General features: G+C 54.8%; 2 protein-coding genes across 3 annotated transcripts in view; one reads left to right on the forward strand and one right to left on the reverse strand.

Moving 5' to 3' along the window:
- LMX1B (LIM homeobox transcription factor 1 beta) overlaps positions 1-15,364 on the reverse strand; it is a 109,076-nt gene extending 93,712 nt beyond the window's left edge. For both annotated transcript variants that reach the window (XM_052815464.1, XM_052815465.1), the window contains exons 1-2: positions 14,616-15,364; positions 14,076-14,262 (exon numbers count right to left, since the gene is read on the reverse strand). In XM_052815464.1, coding sequence (XP_052671424.1) covers positions 14,076-14,262; positions 14,616-14,754 — 326 coding nt within the window. In that variant the 5' untranslated portion in view covers positions 14,755-15,364. The remainder of the gene's footprint in view (positions 1-14,075; positions 14,263-14,615) is intronic.
- Positions 15,365-15,455: 91 nt separating this feature from the next.
- LOC128154711 (translation initiation factor IF-2-like) lies at positions 15,456-18,911 on the forward strand. Its single transcript, XM_052815731.1, has 2 exons — positions 15,456-15,612; positions 18,433-18,911. Exons 1-2 carry the CDS (start codon positions 15,528-15,530, stop codon positions 18,909-18,911), a joined length of 564 nt encoding a protein of 187 aa, XP_052671691.1. The 5' UTR covers positions 15,456-15,527.
- Positions 18,912-19,984: the final 1,073 nt, after the last annotated feature.

Consider the following 19,984-nt stretch of genomic DNA (forward strand, 5'->3'; position numbering starts at 1 on the left):
TTATTAACAAATAAACATTTATTGCAAAAAAACCCTATAGGCCTTTGGGGAGGAAAATTGTGTTATTTTTGGCATCAAATGACACAAGCCATTTATGACATGAATGGCTATCACCAACAGACTGATGAAATGGCAAATGTCTCCCACTTAACTTCCCCTGGCTTCCTGAATAAAGTTTTTCAAACACTTTTTTCCTTCTGAAATGGCAATAAACTCCATGTAATTTTGGTTTTCTCTCTGTTCTAGCTATTTCAAGATCCGTAGCTGGAAAGGGTTGAAGGTACTTCCAGATGGAAGCTGAAGACTCCCCAAAGACTGGTAAGGCGATGAAAATCACATTGTTAGGATCCGGGGCTATGTACTGCCCTTGTTTGTATGTATTCTTGCTTGAGTGACAACTCGCAATTGGCTTTCAGATGGCTGGGTGAAAAAGCTGAGGTTTAATTGTGGCATCCAACAAATTGAATGTTATAGCTCTTGTCATTGAATGTATCCGCTCTGCGCTCAGACAAACCCCTGCCAAAATATGAGCTGAATTTTTAAGTAAGAAAAAAGCCACAAATGGAACAGGCTTCAATTATGCTAGACAACCAATATTCATAGGACATGTATGAAACAAAGACAGCTTGCTTGCCTTGGGCTTGTTTTCCAACCTTTCTGTAAGACACGGATCAGCACAGCGAGCTCCGCTACTGCCCAGCGCTCAGTCCCATCGCCCTGGGCCAGCCGTGGAGCACGGTCGCTCGTGGGACCATGGACCGCCCTGCTCTGGCCTCTGCCGCGAGGGATGCTGCGGGCGGGCGGGCGTCCGCAGGGAGTGGGCACCACCGGAGCGCCGGCGCTGCTTCGCCGAGTCCTTCCATCTCCTCCGTGGGGAGCAGCGGCTGGATGGGGAAGACACCGTGCCAGGCAAGGCTGCTCTCCCTGTAATTGCCCTGGAATCTCTGGGGATTCTCCCACATAAAATTAATGCAGGCGCCATCAAGGCTAATTTATTCCACACCCACAAAACCATGCTGGGGAACTGGCCCGGGCATGGGTAGCGAGGCCGAGGCAGCGCGACTCTAAGGACCAAGCTAGCAGGAGCTGCGTGCCCCCAGAGCACCGCCTGCTCCCTCTGGTGCGGGACACCCACCCAGGAGTTCACGGACCCCACAAAGGCCACGAGTGCCCCCGCAGCCCCCAGCACAGGACACGATGGAAAGCTGCCACTGAAATACAAACTCTGCCTCCTCCATGCAACATTCTCCCACGGCAGCTCCTGCCAGGGCTGCGACAGCCAGGAGCAACCAGGTCGCAGGGGCTGCAGCGGGGGATGCCCCCAGCAGTGGGATTCTGCCCGCTCCTCCATTAACAAAGTAGCTGTCGGTTGTAACGCTTTCTGCTCCCATCAGCTGAATCACTTGTTTGTTGCAGCTCCAACCACCAAGCCTGGCAGGTTCAAACCAATGATACCAAGTAGAGATAGTATCGCTGCAACATTTCACATGCCATTTATTCCCTCAAATAGTTTTACTCCATTTGTACTTTCGCAACGTTTCATAAATTGCTCTTAACAATAACCTGTCTTTTGTACTACAAGTACTCCCATCGCTGTGTCTCATCTGTAAAAAACCTGTTGCTTTTCTTTTTACACATACACAAACCAAAAGGCACACGGAGGACATTGTAGTATCTGCTGTAAGCATCAGTGCTCACGCAAATGCTGCCATAAGCACAAAGAGCACACGGCTACAACACTGTTACTGTCACCTGTTCATAACTTTCAGGGGAAAAGGCGCGGACAGCTTCCTTGCAGCTTGGCTGGTAAATGAAGTAATGAAGTAAACAATTTCTCATATGTGTGTGTAAATAAATAAAAGTGAGAAAGTATCCAGATATTGCAAAGCTTCGGCGTGTTTGGCTGACAAGAAAGGGAATCCTTAGAAGAGCAGCATTGTCCCTGGGGCAAAGTGATGCCCAGAACATGGGAGCTCTTCCTCCCTAGACCTCAGGGAGAAACAGGCTATGAAAATCCAGGCAGCTGAGGCTGTTGGTACTGCCTCCTCCAGCCCCGGGCAGGCAGAGGCACCGGCACGGCAGCAGGACTTCCCAGCCAGCTCTTGGCACCGGTGGGTGACGGCACTGGAGCCCACGCTTGTCGGCTGCGCACCTCCGACTGCAGGGCAGACCCTCGCCAAGCCAGAGCCTGCGGGTGTAGGGCAAGATCTGCCCGATGCCGGGCAGCACAGCGTGAGCCTCCAGCAGATGCACACGCCTGCCCGCAGCGACGGCAGAGCAGGTGCTGCCACCCATGCTCCCACCCTCTCCTTTCTGCAAGGGGAGAGCTGGAAAGGGGCACTACGGCAGTGGCAGAGCCTAGAGCTGCCGCCGAGCTGCACGGGGCTGGGGCAGTGTCAGCTGGACGGGCTGCACCGGCCGTCGAACCTGAGCTCCGCAGGGGCACGCAGGGTCACTCCAGTCCTCTCATGGCAGCGTGCGCTGGGGACATCCAACAGCAGCCACCGCTGAGTCCCAGCAGTGCGAGATGGTACCGGGTTCCCTGCTGCCCACCACCGCAGGGTCCGCACCCTCACCTGCAGGGCTGACAGCAATCCTGGAGCATCTGGACTTCTCCCCTCCCAGGTGCAAATGCAAATTCTACTGGCAGGACAGCCTGGGGGGCTTTCTCTGTATGGCTTCTGTTGCCTAAATTTCACTGAGCCTTCCTTAGTTGCCCCTGTCACTGTTACAAAGTAGAGATGCTGTGTCTGTGTGATTGCATGTAATAAAAACCAGACTGACATGTAATAAAATTAGTATCAACAGAATCCCTTCAGAAAAACGTTTTCTCTTAAGATGTCAAGAGAGCGGCACACAATATGCAAAACTTGTTCAGCTGGGACTCAGGGCAGCCTGGCTTTGCGTTGACCTCTGCAGAGAGGTAGGTCTTGCTCATTGTTCCTTTCTTGCTCTCTCTTCCCTCTTCCTTTCTCACTCCGGACTCTAATTATTAATGACCAGAAGGTGACTGGAAAGCACTCGAAATACAGTATTTGCATTTCCCCAGTGCAGTCACAAGCACAGAGAAGCCAAGTGGCTTGCAGAGGACCACAGAGCCACCAGCAGAGCAAGGAGCACATGCTTGGCTTTGTCAGAATGCTTAATGAAGGAAAGGGATTTCTAAAGCCTCGCTGCTGGTACTAACGTTCATATAGGGCCCCACCACGCTTTCCTCATCAACTCTAGTGTGAGTGCGAGCTGACCCAGAGGGTCACGCTCCACATGCGAAACTTTTCTTGCCATCAGATGAAGCCCATGCCAAGATCCAATGGCGAAGACAACTCACAACGTTAAACTGCGACTTCTCTTTAGGGTGGGCTTTGCCTATGAAGAGCCCCATCCCCAGAAACTTCAGTGAGCGCCTCCACCGAGCCCTCTCTAGACACTTGCTGTCAGGTAAGTAAACTGACCTTGCATGACACTGCAAGCCACTGCACGCCGGGGCAATTGGCTTCAATGGCATTACTCACGGGAGCCCTGGGAGCGGGGATTTGCTGGCTGAGGCCCCCGCCGGGGCCCACAAACTGGCAGCGTCAGCCCCTCTGCGCAGGGAGTGTTCCCGGTGCTGGTGACTGCTGCAGGAGGAATGTGCTGCCAACATCCGCGAGCACTTGCAGCCCGCTGCGCGCACCGGTAATCTGAAGATAGCTCTCAAATTATAACAGATAGGTACTGACTCAAGCCTGCATGTACATACAAACCTTCATGGAGTGGATATTCAGCCTGCAAACCACAATTATTAATAGCAGGGGGCGGGGGGTAGAAGGAGGGAGGATCAGCTCTTTCTCACCTGGAAAGTCAGAAATGCCAACCTCCCGATGCCCAGGCAGACCCACCTGAATGGGTAACCCGTGTGACCCCATCCCACGCATGCAGGGAACCCCCACTCACTGCCCCCCCCCCCAGCTCCCGCTCACCCACCACAGCCAGGAAGAGCCAGCCTGTGGCTTTTGACCCGCGTGAGCTCATGAGCAGCGCCAGCACAACTCCAATATCCTGAACACGTCACTCGACTGGTAGGGGGGACGGACCAGGTCACCTAGATCCCCAGCTGCTGGACGAAGTGGCCGAGGCAGAAATGGGGCTGTGTGCCCAGCCAGCTCCAGCCTGTGCGGCCATGGTGGGACCCTGGGAGCCAGGTCAACCCTCGCTCCCCGCTGCTCACCACCTTCCCACAGCTCCCTGCAGCACCTGGCACCTCTCCTGTGGCTCCCGACCATCTGACAAGCTCAGGGCGAGGCTCACGAGCTGGGCGGGTTGGCCTGCTCCTGGACAAGGTCAACCACAGAACCGAGGGCACAGCACTGCTGAAGTAAATAGCTGAGGTGCTGCTGCACTGGAGATGGCTTAGCCCAGATCATCAACTACAGAGAAGTGTCTGCAGAAGACACTGAGCATTTATGAATAGTGCTGGGGCTACCAGACTATCACGTACAACTGGATCTTACTGCACCAAAGTATCCCCCTAACCAAAGGTAGCTCGCCTCTTCTGCGGTCATTTCAGTGTTTTGGTTTGCATTTTTTTGTCTGTTTCATTATTTCCTACAGTGCTTTATTGTGATTTGCTAATAAACCTCCTTGTACGATATAGAATTAAATACTTGTCTCATTTCACAGGCATTATCAAAAGAAACCTCAGCAAGAACACCCCCCACCCCACCAAAACTGGATTAAAGTTGTGACATAAGAGAAAAAAATCAGAAACCAGAGAAGCTGCAGAAATAGCTCTATCGGGTGATAGAAAAATGCTGGCTGTAGGCAAGCTGATTATGCCAAAGGATAGGATCCCACAGGTTGAAAACAACTGTTCTGTGGAGTGGATGTTAATGAGAACTGTAACCTTTCTCACTAATGAGTTTTGGCAGGTATCATGCTGCAGCCCAAGGGTCCAGTCCCGCGGAGCTCCCAGTGACCCCAGCTCCAGCTGTGGCAGGCAGTGGTGCCCAGCACGCTGCCGAGCCCCACCTCCAGAGAGCAAACGCTATCCCCAGTCACACCGTCCACGTCCACATTCTATGAGAAACGTGCTTTCTCGCTAATACGCAAGGAATGCACCAGTGCTCAATTTGTAAGGAGAAACTACTGTAAGAAGCAATGATGTTTCTATCAGTCTGAGAGAACGACGAGTAACCACTGGCTGTAATTAGAAATGCTTTCAAACAATATTAGTCATTTCTTCTGCAAATTCAAATTTGCTTGCTTCCTATCATAATAATAACCTCTAATAAAAGTATCAACTGCAAAAAAACATTACTGATGTAGACTATTATCCTTTTTTTGGTTTTGTTTGTGTTTGGTTTTGTAATCAGTGAATGGTGATTCAGGTTACTCGAAGGAACAAACACATGAAAGTAAACTTCCTAACAGCTACCAGGAGGATTTGGTCCTCAGCATGTGCACATAAATTCCATTAGCTCTTACTGGGAGAGTGCACGTGCACTCTTGTACATTATAAATAATACACTGATTGCAGTAAAATCAAGAGCCAAATTCTGTCCTTTGATGAGCAAGGATGGCTCTCATTGAAGTCAATAGGAATTGCATGTTCACAAGTTCACGTCAACATTTGCAAAGGAAAATTTTATGCATATTAAAAAAATATTATGTTACAGAGGCAAAGCAAATGACCTCCACGACAAGTATTCTCTGTAAATGTACTGGCTTCCTACAGGAGCATCAGGGTAAACCCTTACAAAGTTCCCAAGAAATACGTTATTCCTTGTTTATGTTGATATCGAGGGCATTTAATCAATTTGTGCCGTGGCAGTTCTGCTGTATCTGTAAAGAAGATCACTGTAAATTTTCAAAAACAACAAAATAACAAACTGGAATTAATCATATTAACAATTCCTTTACTGTAATACAATCTTGCAAATGTCTACTTGTTCAGTTGCCCACGGGCAAACAGTTTTTGAGAGGTGAGTACAATACCCCAGTTCTGTATGAGCATTGCAATGAGAAGCACGCAGGTGGGTTTAGCTGGGCTGCTGGATTTCCATCTCAGCCCGGAAAAGTTGGTGTAACAGATCCTGGGTTCCTCTGGCAATACTGATTGAATGTTTTACCTTCTCGAGACAGCGGATACTTAATGTTGCGTACAAGATAACTTCATTTTAAGGGTTTTGCTTCTACATAATCCGCATTAAAATTGCATAATATGCCACACATGGTGCTTTCTACTTGTAAGGTATATTTAGCATCCCATAAAGGGCAATGGCAATACATATATTCTGTCTATGTGTCGGTCATCTAAAAGGAGAAAAGGTTTGTTGTCCGTAATTTGTTCGGGAACAACCAGAGCCTATTTTGCAAAATGGCTGTTTTGAGAACAGCCTGGTCAGGTCCAGGGAACAGAAGTCCCTGTCCACTCCTCACATCCCTCTCACAGCAGTAACTTGCCCTTACTTTTCTTAGTGCCCGCTGATGCCAGGGGCTGGCTCGGGTCTCAGTGGCTGCATTAGTCATAGCAATTGGACAAGTTTATCAAGATATGTTCAAAGCAATTGCAGGCATACCAAAAAGTAAAACAAAAGTAAGACAATATTTCATTTGGGGAATATCAGTCTAGCCAAAGCAAGTCCAGGAACTTAAAGTAAACCTAAGGTTAGTATGTAAAAAAAAAAAAAAAAAAAAAAAAAAAAAAAAAGTGAAAGATCTGCCTCAATTTTATGTTGACTTAAGAGGCATCTAGAAACAGTGAATAATTTGCCTGAACAAAGTATGCAAGATTCAGATCTGTATTTGCATGCATGTTATAAACACCAAAGAGCATCACATTTAAAACCGAAAGTCAGCTCATTTTACCTTACAAGTATTGTCATTTTTTTCTCCCTTATGGTCTCTTTTCTCGAACTCAGAAGTCTAGCTTTACTTTCAACATTTATTTTAAATTAGATACAAAGTTGTTCACATTTTTTTTTACTTAGTTACCAATAGAGAAAAGTGGTGTCTCCTTCCCTAAATGTTACCAATGCTGTTAAAGCTCCCACTGTGGCAAAATAATCTTATCTCGGTGTTACATTTTTTAAAGTATCTTAACTCAGAAAACACCTCTGCTTTCTAAAAAAAAAAAAAAAAAAAAAAATTCTAATATGTTTTTATCAAACAAAAATCAGTTTTAATTCATAGCTTTAGACATAGCATACCACAATTACATAGTCCGCAAGGTGTATATTCGAGAATCATTCCCTGCCCACTTGATATATCTATTCCAATTGACTTAAAGAAAGGAAATTTCTGTTCCTAATTGCACCCATCTAAGCCCAAAGTAACTCCTCTAATTTCATTATTTAGCTGTTAGACACTCAGCTGTCAAGGTTCACGTCACACTATTACTTACAACTAACCTTATTCTTTGTTTCAGAACAAATGTGGAGATTTTATATTTTGTAATGAACAAGAAACTGTCATTTCATTATGAGTCAATCTTTGCCTCGTGAGTAATGCAATCATCCCCAAATCATGCCAAAAAAACCTTTCTACCACACTAGACCATCCAAGAGCAATACCCAGTTTGTTTACCTTTACTGGAGATTACTGTACAATTCACTTTGCAGTTTTGTTTATTTACGTGCTTCCTTTCTTACCTCACTTGAGCAATAACATGACATATCATGCAGGCAAAAAAAATGTAGGCAAAAAGAAGCATTTATCCCTGTTTTTTCTGCAAGTATGTCGTTTGACCTAGTGCACCCCTTATAGAAGACAGTGTAATGGTCTTTCTCCGTCTCGCTGGCATTTAAAATTCACAGCCTTTTTGTGAATCTGCATTTTATGCAACTCGCGGCATGGTCCAAGCCAGCCCAAGCAGTAGAAAATCCCTTTCTAATATTACCACAAAATATTGCTGTTATATTTACACACCACATTCTTCCAAAACTACCACAAGAACTGAACAGCGCAAGGAGTATTGTGCAAACCAAACAGACAGAGAACGTACTTGCCTGCCCTTAGCCTAGCAATGACAAGAAAAACGAAGCGTTTTACTAAGCCCTCTTTTTCCCCCCCAGATTACCCCTCTGAGCACGTCAGCAGGCGTCCGAGGGCTTCTCTGCGTACGTGTGCCAGGGTGGGGGGTGCACGCGCGTGTGTCTGTGCGTCCGAACACGCTCCCCCCTCGCTCCCCAGCGCAGGGCAGCCAGCGCGGTGGCTTTCAGCGTGTGTTTCGTTACAGCCAGGGAGGGCCCCGGCCGCTTGCTCGCTCGCTGAAACCTCCCGCTGACTTGCACACCGAGTATGCAGGGAACTCAAGCTCTCCTCTTGTAATTTACTGTATCTGCTGTACTCTTCATTCCAGGAGAAGGAGATATTAAATAAAATGAAATCAATTCCTGTCACAACAAGAAATGGCAGATTTAGCCTAAATTTGAATTTTGTCTGGAATGAAAAATCAGAATCACAGCTGCATTATGAAAAGCATACTCCTCTTCCTCCTGAATATTTCTTCCCAGCTATCTGACTAAATTAAGCAGCCTCTAGTTGTTGGTAAATATGCACCCACCTTTCAAGTTCACCAGAGTAGTAAGCATTTTAAGAGGTACCATGCCTTATTGGTTGCTTCACAACAGAAGCAAGCAAGAGGGGTATGTATATATTTACAATTGAAATACACTAGTAACGTAATTTGTCTAAGAAGAGACATTATAATCCAGCTATTTTATCATGATATATTATCGATAGTTGAAAAGGTGTGACATATGCCCTTGAACTAGTTCAAAAGTTTAGGCCAAAAAATAATAGACGTGATTTCTAACCAGAAAACAAAACGTTCCCGTTACGTATTTCAGTGAAGAAATTTTTGCAGTGTAGTTCATATTTATTGGTTATTTTTTGTCAGGTTAGTAGTTAAGAATTATAAATTATCCTCTTATTAATCTAATTGCCTATTGCCTACATTGCAAAAAGATCCTCCCTATCATTTTCTACCATGGATTAGTGCAAATTACATATTACCATTGCAATTATTTTGTCCAATAAGGGTACCATGATTGTAGCAGAAAACCAAAATGTCTCCCCAAATTCCTAAAACACATTCCATTCCAGATCCCCGCTAGTATTTACTCAGCCTAACTCCGAACCAGCTCCAGGCTCGTGGCTGGCCCTGCCGGGCCGGTGCCGTCCCAGCGCCCGTGCCGTTATCTGCCCCGCAGCCTCCCTACGTGCTGCAGAGATGAATTCCTGCTGACACAGGGGGGACCTGCGGGGGCTCTGCCCGATCGCGGCTACTCTGCTGACGTCATCGGCAGAAATAACAGCTACATTTCCTCAACGTTCCCACTTTTGGAATTGTTTCGAGGTGCTACGAAAGCCTGATCGTACAGAGAATTTTTAATCGGGCTGATGTGTCCGATAGCGCAGGGCTGGCTGGATTTTCAGCAAAAATGCCAGAGCGTTTCAGTGACTTTTAAAAGCATTTTTAGTGGATGACATAACTTTAATCGTTAGTCCACGTCCTGGGCATGTGCTTGGGCTACTCCTCATCTCTAAGATTCAGTCAGGTTTTATGCTATTCCCTAACGACACACACTCAAGGACCAGTCAGTGCCAGTCTGACACGAGAGACAAACGAAGCGGAGGGGGACACCGCTGCTCTACACAACTCTGCCGAGTTCTCATGATGAACAATTGCACTGATGAGTGTAATGACACGTCTGGTGCTCCTCAGTTAAAAAAAAGAAAAAAAAAAAGTAAAACTGAAAACAAATAAAATCTTCCTGTTAGCAAACAGTTATTACCCATTCTGCATGTAGCAGAATCTGGGAGCTCAAGTCACCTCTTGTACCACGGATCCTGCCTACATTCCACAGCCTGCGCTCACGACAGACACGCGTGCTCGCTCCCTCTGGAAGAAAAATAACATTCACAAAAATAAGAGACATTTACTAATAGGAAGCTTTTGTCTTTTTTCTAATAGAAAACGCAACTGAACTGGGAAACATCAGCCTCAGTATTATACTCATGTGAAGGAATTTCCAAAATCTGGAGAGGGTAACATTTCCCTACAGCAACGAGGCTTCGCAGCATTTTCTTTCCTTCCTGTGAGGTACGTGCTGCTCCGTGCTGATTGTACATGAAAAATAAACCCAGTCACTGACAAGAAAGGACTCAAAGATGAAGAACAGTATAAAGACATACCAGAAATATACACTAAGTCTTTTTTAACAGCACCCAATAACGATGCTAAAACAATGTCTGACATATCTTGAAGAATCTAACAAAAATCTAAATATTTCTCTCTCCCACCCTAAGCAAAACTTAGAATGCATTAGTGAAAAATTATGAAATAGCAGCTGATTGTTTGCTATCCTATCCCTCGAATAAATGACCTCTTTTACAGCCTTTATTTCCAAAGCTAGAATAGGAATATGGATCTTTCTAGAAATTACATGCATTTCTTACATATGAAATATGTAACCTGAAACAGTTATTTTTCATAGCATATCTTTTCTTTACTATCAGCAATAACTAGGGCAAATTGTTACATAACACTGAGTAGTGAGATAAAAACAAACCAGAAAATCACAAAAATCGCAAAAAAATTGAAAAGATACAAATGGGAAAGAAATGTAATATTTATAATTATTAATGTTTTATAGCAGGAAGCACTGTTATGAGCGACACAATAAATAAATTCATTTAAGCAAAGAACCAGAATATAACTACCGCAAACCCCCTATTTTTGATAAACGTTCATTCTGAAGGTTTCAGTTTGTCAGAAAGAAAACTTCTTTTAGAGAAAAGAAGTGCAAGTGTAAGGTTCCAAATGTGCAACAATCTTGCAATTTGGCAAAGCTCTCATTAAAATCAAAGTGAATCTGTTTGACTTGGGATTGCGAGAGTCAGCCTCCCTGGTGCCACTGTACTGCTCTGGGGTTTTTTCCCCTTAAAAACCTTGCAATCAAATGTACCTGTGACCCTCAAAATCTTAAATTTTAGCAAAATAACTACTTTGCATTAAATCAAAAGATCAGGATGTACTCCTGCAAAAATTTGTTGAATCTCTTGTACGAAAGGAGTCTAAAATACACGCATAGCTTGTCCCCCTGATGCACCGATGATATTTTTGTGACAAATTACACTTATCAGGCACCTCTGCCTACTTCAAACTCTGGTTGGGCCACTAATCCATCTTCCCCAGGATTTATTCTAACATTGCAAGCATAGGGGTAGCTTCAAACAGCCAACGTTTTTATTTGGGGGGGGGGGGGGGGAGCAAAAATATTTTCACCCTTCCCCCTAATGTGAAATGCCCTCACCCAAGGATGGGCAGTAATCATTCCTGACCCAGTGAAAGGTTTAAGGTCTGATATCTGACCCATCAGAAGCTTGCTTTCATTAGAAAGACGAGACACCGGTTTTCCAAAGATATACACACAGCACTTGATTACAGTCCTGGGAGTTCTGGAGAAATCTGACCTTTAAATTACATTACTATGTACAGAAAAATCTATTTAAAGCAAATTTCAGTAACTAAGATATTTAAGTAATCTTTATTCTCCCTCTTTTTTTTTTTTTTTTTTTCTGCACCCCCCAGAGATCTGTAAATAGGACTCGGGATAACAAAAAGCATCTGATTTTACTGATACTGGTCTTCCTCCGATACTGACACTGTTCCACCTCACTACTCCAAAGCACGCTTACTTGGCATATAGGCATTTCACATCCCTGTATGTTACAGCACAGGATGATGGCTGTACCGGCACGCTGGAGGTGACTCGCACAACTTGCTCATGGCTTCACTCCTCCCTCCACACTCTCACTGATAAAACTGATCATCTGCATCGCACAGCCCATGAGAACTGCTCGCATGTATGAATAGCTATTTTTATCCTTCAGCTATCTATCATAAGAGAGTATTTCTCTGAGTCTAAAAGGCAGCAGACAGGGAAAGCACACAAACAATGTCAGCATAGTTTCACATGTTTGCTCTTTGGGGCTAATAAAATTTCAGAGAAAACAAATTTTGATTTACCGTGTCTCCCCTCCCCTTTCCATGAGCTGCTGCTGCTGTCAGTCCTTAGGGGCACACACAGCAGGTCACCATGTAATGTCACACTAGGTGCTGGGATTCAACAAAGACTAACATGTTGATATCTTTTTATTGCTCGTCAGCCTGGTTACCCCATTTCCCCCCTATACAATCAGACACCTTTGATAATACGGAAAGTTCTGAAGCGGTGACATTTCTATTTTCAGTCCGAAAAGTATTTCTGTTTTTACAAAGCAACAGTCTACAATCTTGCTTTTGAAGGTGCGAAGTGTGATCCTTTATTTTACAGAAACTAAAGATGGGACTTAAAGGGTACATTTGCTCCCAAATAATGTAAATGTTTACATTGCCAAATAATGCTTTTTTAGGTAGCCTAAAGACTATTATAAATTCTTTCCTAACTAACAAAAACAGCTAAGGTAGTACTACCTACAGAGACACAAGTTTCATTGATCTACAGCTATAGCTACCACGGGGTGTTCTATTCTGTGTGGAAGTAAAAGACAAAGTCCGCGGATATGCTCCCTACACCGGGGTACGAGAAAACACAGATAAAGCTGAAGGCCCGGCCCCGCGAGGGCAGGATCACAGCGGCCCAGCGGAGGCAAGCTCTGGGTGATTTTCACGCAAAGCGCCCAGGCCCGTGGCGGACTCTCTGGTAGCGTGCTGGTGAGGGCTGCAGCACGAAATAGCACGTTTTGTTGTAATTCCTAAACAGGGGGACATTTATCTGGGCCATTTATACAAGAGTTATAACCCTAACAATATTTATACTCAGCATGTCATGTTAGCATTTACTACCAGTTTCCATGGAGATGGATTTTCATGCTGTAGCTATGAAATGCACATTGTTGCCACTAAGCCACTTCAGGCCTTTCTGGAAGCCTGCTGAATGCCTGACAAAAGTTGATGCAAACCAATAGTTGTTGTTCTTTGTTTGTTGCCAGACTTCTAGCAGAGCCATATTATGTCCTAGTGATTGAAGTGCCCATGTTCGCCCCCCTCCCGGCACAAAAAGGATCCTCAATTTCGGTGACAAGCATGAAGTGGGCTTCTGCAGGGGAGGACAAACACGGCGCGGGGCAGGGGCTCTGTCTCCGCGCAGGGACGCGGCGCGGCGGGGGGCCGCCTCCCGACAAAGCCTGACATTTGGGGATAAAGCCGAAATAAAATAAAGCGCGGGCAGCGCCCAGCCCGGGAGGGACGGGGCCAGCACCGGGCTCCTCCCGCCGCGGCCGGCCGCGGAGGCGCGGCCGGCGCCAGTCCCCGCGGCTGGGCCCCGCGGGCATCGCCGCGGCCGCCCGCGCACCCTCCGCGCCCGACGGCGGCTCGGCGGGACGGCGGCGGCCCCGCGCCCGGCCTCGCTCCGCCGGGCCGGCCCGCGGCAGCCTCACCGACGGCCGCGCCGAGCCCTGCTCGGGCGCCCCGGCCCCGCCGGGCAGCCGCTCCGCGGGCAGGTCAGCGCCCGGGGCCGGCGGCTCCCCGCGCCTGCCGGCGCGGCTCCGGGGACGCGGCCGCCGGCGGGCCGGGGCGAGCCCGGGGCAGAAGGGCCCCGCGGGCCGGCTCCGAGCGCGGCGCTGCCCAGGCGGCGACAGCCGCGGCGGGCCGGGCCGGGCCGGGCCGGGCCGAAACGGGCCCCGCCGCCTCCCCCCCCCCCCCGACGGCGCCGCGGGGTCCCGGACCGCGGCGGGTCCGAGCGCTGCGGGGCAGGGGGGCGGCGGGGGGGGCGGGGGGGGGTGAGCAGCTCCCCGCTCGGGACGGGCGCTGCGGCTCAAAGTTTCTCCGGTCCCGCCCGCTGCCGCCCGCCTGCAGCCCGCCGCGCCGCCCGGCGCCGGGGTCCCCGCTGGCCGGGTCCGCCACCCGCGCACGGCCGCGGGCCCCGGCGCGGCGCTTCCCGGCTCCGCCGGGCTCGGGGCGGCGGCCCGCTGAGAAACGCGCCCCGAGCCCGCAGCGCGCCGCCGGGCCGGGCCGGGGCGGGCCGGGCCGCCCCGCCAGGGCTCCCCCGCCGGCGGCGGCACCGCGCCGGGCCCCGCCGCGCTCTTACTGTTGGTAGTCCTGCTTGCAGTAGAGCTTTCGGTCCCGGAAGTAGCAGCTGGTGGTGAGGGCTTGCTGACACGCCGCGCACTGCAGGCACTCCTCGTGCCAGGAGGACTCGTTCACCCGCATCAGAAACCGGTCCGAGATGGGCCGCTGGCAGCCCTCGCAGACGGCCTGGTGCTGGCAGTCCGACCCTGCGAACGGCAGACAGCGGCGTGAAGCGCCTGCCCCGGCCCCGCTCCCCCGGCCCCGCTCCCCCGACCCGGCCCCGGCCCCTGCCCCGCTTCCCCCGGCCCCGCTCCCCCCGGCCCCGGGGGCAGCCGGCGGGCGGCGCAGCCCGGCCGGCCCCGCAGCTCGGCGACACCGAGCTCGACGGCCGCCGCCGAGCCCTCGCCCCGCGGACGTCGGCGAGAAAACTCCGCGCTCGCCGGCAGCCCCGGGGCGAGGCGGCCGCAGCCCGGCCGGGCCCCGCCGGCGCGCAGCCCCGGGCACCGAGCGGAGCGCGGGGGTCGCTTTCGGCGCAGCCGAGAAGCGAGCGGCAACTCACCCAGCAGCACTCCTAACGTGGCCGGACCCGAGCGCAGAGGGTGGTCTTCCATTTTAATACCGTCCAGCATCTTTGAGCAGTCCGACTGGCCCCGCGTAAAGCACCTTTCCAAGGACTCGGGACCTGTTGCGATATCCATGGGGCGGGCGGTGGCGCGGCCCGGCGCTCCGGGGCGGCGGGGGAGAGGCGCTGCCGGGCGGCGGGGCCGGCTCAGCCCCGCGTCTGGCCGAGCTCGGGGACACTCTGCGGCCGGGAGGAGGGAGTCGCTTTTATTTTTATCTGGGAGACATGAGGAGCGTTTCCTGCCCGGGCTTCCAGAGACGGGGGGCAGAGGAGAGAGCCGGCGCCGCTGCCCATGGGGGCAGCCCGCGCTACACGGGCGCGCACATGCCGCGCACAGGGCGCAGGGCAGCCCGCGGTGTCACCTGCTCGCCGGCAGCGCCGGAGCCCCACGCCCTCCGCGGAGGGCCCTCCCGGGGCCGGGCCGGGCCGGGCGGAGCGGCGCGGCGGGGCCGGGCGGGGCGGCGGGGCTTCCCCAGCGCTCCGCAGCCCATGTGCCATGCGGCGTCCCGAGGAGCCGCGCCGTTTAGAGCAGGGGCCGCGGCGGAGGAACACACCCCCCGGCGCCTCACCCCTCCTCAAACTTGCTGACATTTGAACTCCATTGGTGCGCGCCGTATCGCTGCGCCGCGGTGATCCGTCTCCTCGACGTCAAATAGTGCCCTGGCCCCGCCGGGCCCCCGCGGCCCCCGAAGCGCGGCGGCGCCCGGGGCGCGGGGCGGGCGGGCTCCGCGCACCCCGGGGCGGCCGGCGCGGCTGGGCGGCGATGCGGGCCGGGGGCGCGCCCCCGCGGGCCGGGGGCCGGGGCGGGGGGGTGGGGGGCGAGTGAGCGAGCGAGCGCGGCCGCCGAGGATGGCGGCGGAGCGGGGGCCCGGCCGCTCCGCTCCCCGCTCCGCTCCCGGCCCGACGGCGGCTCCCGGCTCCTGCCCTGCCCGGGGTAGGTAGCAGCGCGCGTCCCCCGCCGGGCCGCGGGCAGGTGGCGGCGGCACCGTCCCTCGGGGCGGCCGGCGCCGGCGGGGGACGCGGGCCTCGTCCCGCGGGCGGTGGCGGCGCGACCGGCCCCGGCGGGGACGCGGGACGGGGCGCGGGGGTCGCTCCGCGCCCGCCCTTCGCCGCCGGGCGGCTCCGCGCCGTCGCGGCGGGGCTGCCCGCGGGAGGGCCCGGCCGCGGGGTCGGCGGGCGGCGGCGGGCGCGGGGCCCCGGGGGAGCGCCCGCCGCCCGGGCCGAGCGGCAGCCCGAGGGCTGCGGGAGCCTCCCGCGGCGGCGGCGGCCCGGGAGCGATCGGCCGCGGCCCCGCGCCCGCTCCCGCTGCCTACACGGCGCTTGCCGCTGGTGCGCGGGGCTTCCGCGCACTTCAGCGCGACCGCGGCCGGGCGCGTCGGGGCCGCGGTGGGTGTGCGGGGCGCGGGTTTGCCCGGGCTGTGCGTGGGCAGCAGCCGCAGCAGCAGCAGCAGCCGCAGTTGAAGAGGCCGGGCTCCTTCGTTCCGTCGGAGGGAGCGCGACAGCCGGGAAGAGCGATCCCCCACCCCGTGCTAGAGGGAGCGCGGCCGGGCCCCCGCGTCTCGGGCTTTCCTTTCGGTTTTGCTTTTTTTTTTTTTTTTTTTTTTGCCGAGACCGTTAAAAATCTAAATCCGAGGAAATAAAAATCCGGAAAGGATTCTGTGCGGAGTTTCTTAATGTGACCCATGATATGCTCTGACCCTGCCGCAGGAAGGGAGTTTATTTTGTAATGCTCCCAAAATATTGGTATTTAATAAGCAGGACAAGTGTTAACGTGAATTACTTAATGCTTCTTTTTCTGGGTCTTAAGATAAAGCCACCTTTTTATGCCGTTTTCGTACAGAAACCTCGCTGAAAGAAATTCGTGATTATGTTTTCGTTAAATATTTTGGAAAGGGTTTTCAGTAACAGAGCCTGTTTGGGTTTTGTTCCGGACAGTACAAATCTGAAAACCTTTGTAGCTAATGCTGAAAAAATAATATATGATTATTTAATTCTGAGATCAAGATAAAAGCTGCTTAGATTTCAGAGTTCAATCCGTGGAGAAAAAGCTTCTCGTTTACATTAATTTTTTATGTCCCCTTCCTATTTCACGGAAGGATTCAGTGTTCTCCATCACACAGGGCTTCCGTCAAATTATCTTCTACAATTGCGAGAAAAATTAGAGTCCCTCTTTCCGCAGTAGTTTTCGTAACTTCTTATTAAAAAAGAAGGAGAGAAAAACAAGAAAAAAAAAAGCAACGCTGTGCGGCGGGACAGTTGAGAGCGGAGCGGGAACCCTCCCAAACTCGCACCCGCAGGAATAATTCAATCTTTGTTCATGGACTTTTACTCACAAATATCACACCAAAGATTTGTTGCTTCTTGCCATGTGTGTGTACGAACGCTGCACCGGATAATTATTATCCCTGCCTCCTACCCCGAGAACAATTCGATGAGGTGTTATATTCGGTTTATATAGCGCTTTTAACGAAAAACAAAATACAATTAAAACACCCACGCGCAAAACCATCACAGAAATAAAACCAAACCAAGACTAGAGCAACCCCACCTCCCCGTGGCTTGGTTCTAATTCCCTGTTTATTTGCAAGGCAAATCTTTTTGTTTTGAGGTGTTTTGGTTTAATTTTGAGAGTCGAGCGCGAAACGCAGCCGGTCTCGGTTCTGCGTTTCCTCACCGAGGCGGGGAAGAACGAAGCGCGGGGATCAGCAGCCGAGGCTGAGCTCGGCCGGGGGAGCCCCCGGGCCGCTGCCGGGGGCCCGTGTGCTGCTGCTGGCACCCTCCCCCCCCTGCAGCAGCCGGCACCGCCGCTCCGGCGGGACGAGGCGCCCCGGTCCCGTCTCCTCGTCCGCCGGTGCTGCCCGCTGCGCACACAGGCGCGTGCCGGGCGCTCCGGGGAGCGCGGCGGGGGCTCGGCTGGGGGGGGGGGGCGGTGGCGGCCCCCCCCTCCTCCGCGGAGGTGCGCCTGACGGAGCGGCCTGGCTGGGTGCTGGCGCGGGACAGCGAGGGGCCCCGGGCCGCTCGACGGCGAGAACAGAGGAGCCCCCCCCCCCGCTTTCTCCGCGTAAGCATGCCGTCCCCGGCCGGGATGCGTCCTGGCTGCCTGCCTGCGTGCGCGGCCCCGCCGGGCGCAGCGCGGGCTCCCCGCGGAACCGACGTGCGGGGAGCGGGGGTGGGAGGGGGTGGGGGTGCGGGGCGCGTCCCCACGGGGTGCCGGGGGTGCTGCCCCGGGCGCCGTGCCCGCCCCCGCCCCGCGGGCTGCCGGGGCTCTCCGCAGCCTGCGGGGTTTGCTGCACTGGTGCGGGGCGTGCGGTCCCGCCGAGCAGCCCCGCGGGGTGCGCTGCCGGGTGCGGGGGTGCACCCCCGCCGGGGGCGGCGGTGACCGCGCGGGGCCCGGCCCGGCTGCCCGGTGCGGCGGGGCCTCGGGCGCAGCCTGCCCCCTGCCGGCGCGCGGCGGCACGGCCGGGGCTCCCGCGGGCGCGGCGGGGCCGGGAAGCGGGGCCGGGGTCAGCCGGGGCGAGCAAGCGCCCGCGGGGCCGGGCGGCCCGGGACCGGCGCCGGGGCTCGGGAGGGGGACCGGTCGTCCCGCGTGCTGCTCCGCGGGGCAACCGGCGGCACTACCCGCCCCTAGACGGGGCGGACCGGCTTCCCGCCTCGCCGTTGCGCGGCCGCCGGCCCCGGCTCCGGCGGCGGGAGCCCCGCGGGGCAGCACGCGGGGGCACCAGCTCACTTTGTCCTTGTTTTTCTCCACCCACAGCGGGACCCTGCGCCTCGCCGCCCCGCGGAGCCCCGGCCTTGCCCGCCCGCCGGCGGCCGATGCCGACGCACCGCTGCCCGGGAACGCGCCCGCAGCGGGCGGCGCTCGGGGAGCGCGGGGGCCGCGGCCCGGCTGCACGGCGGACGGGGGCCGAGCCTGGCGCGGGTCCGGCCGCCGGGATCGAGACCGGCGGGCGCCCCTCGGGCGGCCTCACGGCCGGCGACCCGCGGCGCGTACCGGGCGCTCCCCTGAACGGCTCTGCAGCCCGCGGCTCCGACCGAGCCCGCGGCGGCGGCGCCCGCCGCGCGGTGCCTCCCCGCCGACGGCCCTCTGCCCCGGGCCGCCGCCGCCGCCGCGCCCAGCGGGCCAGGCCGTCGTGCGGGGCAGTCGGTCTGCCCGGCCCCGCCGGCCCGGGAGCCTCGGCGGAGCGGCCCCCTGCCCGGGAAGAGCCGCCGCCGGGTGCGCTCGGCGATGACTGATTCAGCCCGCTCACCCTCCCTCGGAAGGATAAATGTAAGCGAGCTGCAAAGTGTAGTTACTAATAACAATAACAATAAATTATTGGGCTGTTGCTCAGTAGCGCAAACAAACGCTTGCCGTGAACCACGCGCAGCCTCCCCGCGCCTCGCAGCCGCCCCCCCCAGGGACCGGCCTGTCCGCCGCTCCGGTCCGGCTGCGCGCCGGACCCGGCGAGGGTTCCCACCCGACCGGCAGCCCCATGGTAGCAGGTGACCAGGCGGCGCCGGGCTCGGAGCCGCGCCGGGGGCCGGGGCCAGGCCGCCGAGGTGCCCGGCGGGGCGCGGCCGGTGGGTGGGTGGGCTGGAGCCGGCGGGGTCCGCGCGCCGGGCCCGCCGCGGCCCTTCAAAGGACCCGACCCCCGCCCGGGGAAGCCCCGCGCCCTCCCGGGGGGTGGTGGGAGCGGGGCTGGCAGATCGCGGTTCGGAGGCCGCGCCGCGCGGAAGGCGGCAAACACCGAGCCAGTATTTTAATTAAGCAGGGTCTCTTTGATATAGGCAGCCTGATGCTATCTCTGCGCGCTGTTCCCTGCACGGCAGCTTTTGGGTAGGAAAACTGCTGAGGAAGCGGGATGGCGCGGAGCGGAGCCGAGCAGCGCCAGAAAGCCCCGGGGAAGGCGGCGGGTGCGTGTGAGCGCGGCGCGCTGGGAGTTCCAGCTCCGCCGTGGTGCGGGGCGCGCTGTGTGCATTTTCGGGGGGCCTGGAGGAACTCGAGTCAATTTACCATGATTAAAGGCACAAGCAAGGAGGCGCCACACATTTGCATGCGCCTTCATCTTTCTTAAGTGGATTTTTGAGGGCAGCGCGGCAGACAGACTGGGGCTCCGCGTCCTCCTCCGCCGGCGGAGCGCCTCGCCGTGCGGCCTCGGGGACTGGGGGTCTCGGAGCCCTCGCCCGCCCGAGGGAGCGGCGGAACGGGCCTCGGTACCAGGGCCCCGTCGGGGCCGCTCCGCCGCCCCGTCCCTCCAGCGGCGACAGGCGCGGCTCCGCGCCGCCCCCTCTCTCGCCGCGGCCCAGCGGCTCGCCCGGAGCCGGGC

Source organism: Harpia harpyja, chromosome 19 (genome assembly GCF_026419915.1).
Source record: "Harpia harpyja isolate bHarHar1 chromosome 19, bHarHar1 primary haplotype, whole genome shotgun sequence".
Classification (NCBI taxonomy): domain Eukaryota; kingdom Metazoa; phylum Chordata; class Aves; order Accipitriformes; family Accipitridae; genus Harpia; species Harpia harpyja.